This window comes from Somniosus microcephalus, chromosome 4, assembly GCF_052327205.1.
Source record: "Somniosus microcephalus isolate GS21.2 chromosome 4, FLI_Smic_1.0, whole genome shotgun sequence".
In the NCBI taxonomy this organism is placed as follows: Eukaryota; Metazoa; Chordata; class Chondrichthyes; order Squaliformes; family Somniosidae; genus Somniosus; species Somniosus microcephalus.
This window is the reverse complement of record NC_140990.1, coordinates 249,163,896-249,170,435: the sequence shown is the minus strand read 5'-3', so window position 1 is coordinate 249,170,435 and position 6,540 is coordinate 249,163,896. Positions and strand designations below refer to the sequence as shown.

General features: G+C 41.9%; 1 protein-coding gene across 1 annotated transcript in view; it reads right to left on the bottom strand.

Annotated features, from left to right (window-relative positions):
* Nucleotides 1-5,098: 5,098 nt before the first annotated feature.
* The window catches only part of LOC147120357 (dynein axonemal heavy chain 11-like), a 133,142-nt gene continuing 131,700 nt past the window's right edge, over nucleotides 5,099-6,540 (bottom strand). The window contains exon 32 of the mRNA XM_085984221.1: nucleotides 5,099-5,347. Within this exon, the coding sequence (XP_085840347.1) occupies nucleotides 5,099-5,347 (249 nt within the window). The remainder of the gene's footprint in view (nucleotides 5,348-6,540) is intronic.

The window sequence follows — 6,540 nt, the reverse complement described above, 5'->3', positions numbered from 1 at the left end:
GGTTGTTGGAGGCTAATCATCTCAGTTCCAGAATATTGCTGCAGGAGTTCCTCAGGGCAGTGTCCTAGACCTAATTATCTTCAGCTGCTTCATCAATGACCTTCCCTCCATTATAAGGTCAGAAGTGGGGATGTTTGTTGATGATTGCAGTGTTAAGTCCGTTCACAATTCCTCAGATAATGAAGCAGTTCATTCCTGCATGCAACAAGACCTGGACGATGTTCAGGCTTGGGCTGATAAATGCCAAGTAACATTCTCCCCACACAAGTGCCAGGCAATGAGCATCTCCAACAAGAGAGTCTAACCACCTCCCCTTGACATTCAATGACATTACCATCATTGAATCCCCACCATCAACATCCTGGGGGGCACCATTGACCAGAAACTAAACTGGACCAGCCACATAAATACTGTGGCTACAAGAGCGGGTCAGATGTTAGGTATTCTGCAGCGAGTGTTTCACCTCCTGACTCCCCAAAGCCTTTCCACCATCTACAAGGCACGAGTCAGGAGAGTGATGGAATAGTCTCCACTTGCCTGGTTGAGTGCAACTCCAACACAAGGAGCTCAACACCATCCAAGACAAAGCAGCCCGCTTAATCGGCACCCCCATCCACCACCTCAAACATTCATTCCCTCCACCACAGGCGCAACGTGACTGCAGTGTGTACCATCTACAAAATGCACTGCAGCAACTCGCCAAGGCTTCTTTGACTGCGCCTCCCAAACCCACGACCTCTGCCACCTAGAAGGACAAGGGCAGCAGGCGCATGGGAACACCACCACCACCTGCAAGCTCCCTTCCAAGTCACACACTATCCTGACTTGGAAGTATATCGCCATTCCCTCATCGTCACCGGGTCAAAATCCTGGAACTCCCTCCCTAACACTACTGTGGGAGTACCTTTACCACACAGACTGCAGCAGTTCAAGAAGACAGCTCACCACCACCTTCTCAAGGGCAATTAGGAATGGGCAACAAATGCTGGCCTTGCCAGTGATGCCCACATCCCTTGAATGAATTAAAAAAGGGCCTATATTCAGAGCTTTTTTTTATAGATTTGTCAGCTTTTCTAGGGCTGTCTTAGCATTTTTGAAGTTGTTTGGCACATCTGCAAAACCCTTTTTGTTGGCTTATTTAGCTTTGAATTGCTTAGCTTTTAAGGCTAACTGATTGTAGTTGTGTTGTTTTGTTGTGATGTGAAGATGTAGTAGAAGACAGGAATTGCCTCCAATAGTAATTCTGTAGCAGTTAAGAGCAATTTCCAATGACCATTAAAAGTTTATTTTCAAAATCACACATGACTAATTCAAAATTTGAATAGATGTTCCCAAAATAGCAATTTTTGATAGCAAGAATTTCCTTTATCAGGTCCCAAAGAATTAGCAAAATAGTGATACCCTAGTTCTTAAGAAACAAAGTTTCTGATGCCAATGATATTACTTAGCTGCACCAAACAATAAATAGTGCATAATTTGAAATAGCCTTTCAATTCATCACAATTAATGGTTACCCTGGGCTTAAGCAGATCATTCAGACTCAGCATTCAATAATAAAAAGATTCAATATATGGTAGAAAGGGTCTCAAACTATATTTTCTTCTATCTATCCTCTCTAGCATTCTTTTATGAGTGGGGATCCATCTGGTCTCATCATCAGCCCATTCAATCAACTGCACAATCTACTTGTTTTGACAGATGCACAATAAAGACAAGAGTTTAGATCAGAGAAGCAAAAATGCTTGACTCACTGAATAATTAGGGTAGATAGCTCTCGATGGAAAGTTACATTCAGCCAATGTCAATTTGAGATTAAAAAATCACCATTTTATCTCTATATTCTAAAGCTTAACTTTACAATTTAATTTTACTTACCATCCTTCCATTCACGTGTAGCGGGGTGCAAAAATCCAAATAGCTCATCTGTGGTCACGGCCTTGGGGTTTATGTCACACCACATTGGCTTTAACTTCATGTTGGCATAAGTCCTGTGAAGAGTTCTTAATATCTGTAGGCATTAGACAAGTGCAGTCATATTGTTATATTCTTGTAGCTACAGAATACATTTCTAGAGATTCTTGGGCATTGACTTATGACTTGTATTCAATCTTGGGAGACTGGATGGTGCAGTAGTCTTAGACATTGGTTTTTCATCTGGTTTCTCAGACTGATGGTCTCCTTTTATTTGCTGCCTTTAAGCATCCCTCGAGCATGGGCTGTTTTTATTGAGTTCCTTGTGGACAAGGGCCCCAAGTGCTGCCAAGCTTCAGATTCCACCTCCATTGTTTTTCCAAAGCCCAGGTTCCCCTTCCACAGTGATGCCAGCCCATAGGATCTCCCCCATACAGCCAAACACCATGAACATATGCAATTTTCTGCCATTTCCTGTCTGATAGGAAGTTAGCGGTGGCATTTAAATGAAGCCTATTGTTAAAATCAGCCAGGACTCATTTTTCTGCAGGCTGGAAATTAACTCGCCAGCACTGTTTTCCACCAGAAGCTTGCGGGCAGTCAAAATCCAGGCTAGTTTGATAGATTTATGGGGCATAGTACACATTTGGCAGATGTGGAAGAAAGGAAGAAATTATTGGCAAAGCATATTGGTTTGTCTAACTTGAGGAAATATTCTTAAATTTATGCAGAATAAAATTGAGGGTACACATCTTAAGGAATCCAATTCTGCATATTGTAACAGCTGTTCTGGCCTGCTGTGCAGTTCTGACTCTATGATCTGATTGGCTTTGTTGAATCCCACTAAGAAGAATATGCAATCCAAACATGAAAATACACAAGGCTGTTAATTACAAGAAATAGTTTCTTAAAGTGAGGGATGCAAGAAATGAAATGACAGCAAGTGAGCCTGGGAAAATAATTATTTACACATTTAGCAGGATGTGTTGCGGTTGATAGGTAATGTTTAGATTTATAAGAAGATATGTAATTGTAAATCAAAGTATTGAACCCTCATGAAGTATAAATGGATTTTGTCCATTTTTTTTAGTATTAATATAAAAACAATATGCAGACATTGTAATTATCATAATTTATAGTAACCTACATGGTTTAAAACAAATACCATGCTATCTGAGATCATTGTATAATGGCAATCTATAGTTATGAGTTTTTGTATAATTAAGGATGATCCACTGATGATCATGTCATTCAATGAACTAAAGAATTAAAGAGAAATCTCTTTTTTTAATGAATTTTATTTTCTGACATTTCCTTAGATTTTTCCCGGTCATGTTTTGGTCTTAGTCCAGCCAATGGGAGCTGTATGAAAGAGACTGAATTCACTTATCCATTAATTTCCCCAACTCCCTGTAGGACTGCCTGGTTTCAGATCAACATCTCCTCTTGAGATGAGGAGCTCACTATTGGAGAATTGAGTATGAACTCCTGTCTGTTCTACAGTAAAGGGTGTTTGTGATAAATCATCATCCAAACTTGTGTTTTTAAATTTTGCCATTTAAAAATCATCATGCACAAGACAGATTAATGTATTAAGGGACCACAGTTCTACTTGGTTTATTTCCTGAAGGTTTAGTCTGTGATGCAACTGGAGTGCCTTCACTTACCTGGCTTTTGCCAGTTCCAGCAACACCCACAACAAAAACTGAATGTCGTACCGCCACAGCTCCTCTAGTTGCATAGCCTGACATAAATATAAACAGTTTCGAAAGGCTGGTAAATAAGCAGCTATTGCAATAGGCAACTTCACTTAATGACTCATATGGCATCAGAACAAACCCACCAGCAGTAGCATGATGGGACATCTGATCACAACTGTAGGCTATAGTAAGTGGGTGAATTTCTTCAGGGCTTTTCCCACTTCACCACCGTAACTTTGGCAGAAACTCTATTTTACATGCGAAAATGGTTCCAAAGATTATGGCGGCGGAAATGAGAGTAGCTCTGAGGAATTTCCTGACGCAAATGTCTGACCTTTCAAGCCATTTGAAAAAACACAACATTTGTAGTTGCTACTGTACCATTAATCTGTGACTAATGCTGTCATTAAATGGAATGTTTACAATCGGATAGCACAAATGACATAATTAGCATCACAAACAAAGATTTAAACAGTTAGCCTGCTCTGCTTAACAGAAGTTTTCAAAATTCAATTTGTTTGTCTTTTGAGAAAAAAACTCTAGTAAACAGATAATAAACAGGAAAAACATACATATTTCACAGTGGGTCTGTTAGCTCCCACTCGAGGTTCACAGAAACGAGAAAAACAGAGAACGCAAGGCAAAGAGAGACAGTGAAAAAGAGCCTATAGTGTGATTCTGAAACACAGTGGCGAAGGTTTTCTGCTTGTGCATTAACCAGTCCTCTATTGAGATAGAGGATCAGCTATGATCATATTGAATAGCGGAGCAGGCTTGAAGGGCCGAATGGCCTACTCCTGCTCCTATTTTTCTATGTTTCTAATTTTCTATGTTCCACCCATTAAATAAGCAGAAAATTGTGAACAAGTGAGCACAAAAGTGGAAAACACCAGCTAGGAATCCTCAGCAGGATCTGTAAAATATTCTCGTTTGCCATCATCTCCACTGCAAGGAGCGAAGAAATGCCAAGGAGAGCACATCGAGTCCAAGAGAAACACCAGTGAGCATTGAATCTGGAAAAAATCCAGAGTGAGCAAGGTAGAATGGTTGCAGGGTTTGGAAGCACTGGGGGTGATGATCAGAAACACAAGGAAGGGGGTATCAGAGTCTCACAAAAGTGGCAGAGGGATTTCAAGGTGGGGTTCCCAAGAAGAGGCTACAAGTTTTTTATGTTACTATTTTTAAAGTTTTATTTCAAAAGTGCTGAACGCCCACTTATTTCATGTGCCTCTTTCATATAGTTGAACTACCAAGACTAGAAGCAAATTAACAGGAATACATTTTAATTAAGACGCCAATTATATAAACCAAGCAACAAAAAGTGTTTTACCCCACTGCTTAGAGAATGTACAGAACAGATATGGTAGGTTCAATATAGGTAGAATGTTTGTTAGCTTATGTTCATGACTTGGCATAGTAAAGACATTAGCCAGCTGTTAGAAATGCAGGCCTTGATACACATTTTACAACAGTGAACATTACAACCTTTAATCAGCCCATTTAGATTTATGATAAACTAAGCATAAAGCTATTACTTCCACCTTTAATATGAAGTTGTCCTCTGGCTGCAGGTGCAGTTCTGAAATGGACTGACGCACCATCTGTTCCAAATCTATGTCTCTCTTGCATGGTACATCAATGATGGGGAAAAGATCACCAATCAGACCCAGAAAAATAGGAATATCGTTGGTAACAATTTTTGGCAGATTGAAATCTCTCAGAGCACACATTAGGACCTGGAAAACATCAACAGTGCTATAAAACAGTAACAGAATAACATTATAACAAAAGACATTAAGTTAACAAACATGATAAATTATTGCATACTTAAACAATTATAGAGCATATGGTTTGTTAAACTCAATCTGTTGTAGACTAAGTCATTGCAGGCACATATATAAATTTCAAAAATTCAAAACTGATGACTGAAATAGGTGTTGAATTCTATTCCCATTTTGTACACAAATAGACCATCTGGGGTTAGAGAGTGGTCATAGTGCGTGTAAGAACATTGATATGTTTTTACAGTACTTTTATTTCTAACTAGCTGGAGTACCCGGCGCTGCCGAGGGAACTGAAGAACCCTCTGCCATGTTTATAAAACTGTTTATAAAACTGTTGGGATTGAAGAACTCTTCCTAAGCACCCAGGAAGTGGTTCTTTAACTTCGTTTTTTGTTAATGGGGATCGCCAGTAGCCATATACTCCAGGTTTTACAGTTTTGGGTATGTCTCGCCTGGTCAACTGCTTGCCGTGGCTGAATCTGGTCAGGAGTCTCTGACTCCCCCCTTCCTCTCCCTCCCCCTCTCTCCCTCCCCCTCTCCCTCCCTTTCACTCCCTCCCCTTCACTCTCTCCCTCCCCTCCCCCCCTTTCACTTTCTCCCTCCCTCCCTCTCTCACCCCCTCACTCTTTCCCTCCCTCCCCCTCACTCTTTCCCTCTCTCTCTCCCTCCCCCTCTCTCTCTCTCTCCCCCCTCTCCCTCCTTCACTCTCTCCCTCCCTCCCCCCCTTCACTTTCTCCCTCCTCCCTCTCCCACCCCCTCACTCTTTCCCTCCCTCCCCCTCACTCTTTCCCTCTCTCTCTCCCTCCCCCTCTCTCTCTCTCTCCCCCCTCTCCCTCTCTCCCTCCCCCTCTCTCTCTCCCTCCCCCCTCTCTCTCTCCCTCCGCCTATCCTCTCCCTCCCTCCCTCCCCATCTCTCCCTCCCTCTGTCTCTCCCTCCCTCCCCCGCCAAACAATCTATCTCTTCCAATTGTGCCTTCAGTGTCCTTGCCCACTGTACTCTGTCCTTGCTGCCCATCCCTGCCCCGGTCGAGAGAAGTGCCAGATGAATGCAATTTGCCGCCGAGGAGGAGGGTAGTATTGGCGTCGAGCAGGTTGACGGGCAGCTGCAGGACAGGACAAAATAGATGGAGACCGGAACCGTTCAC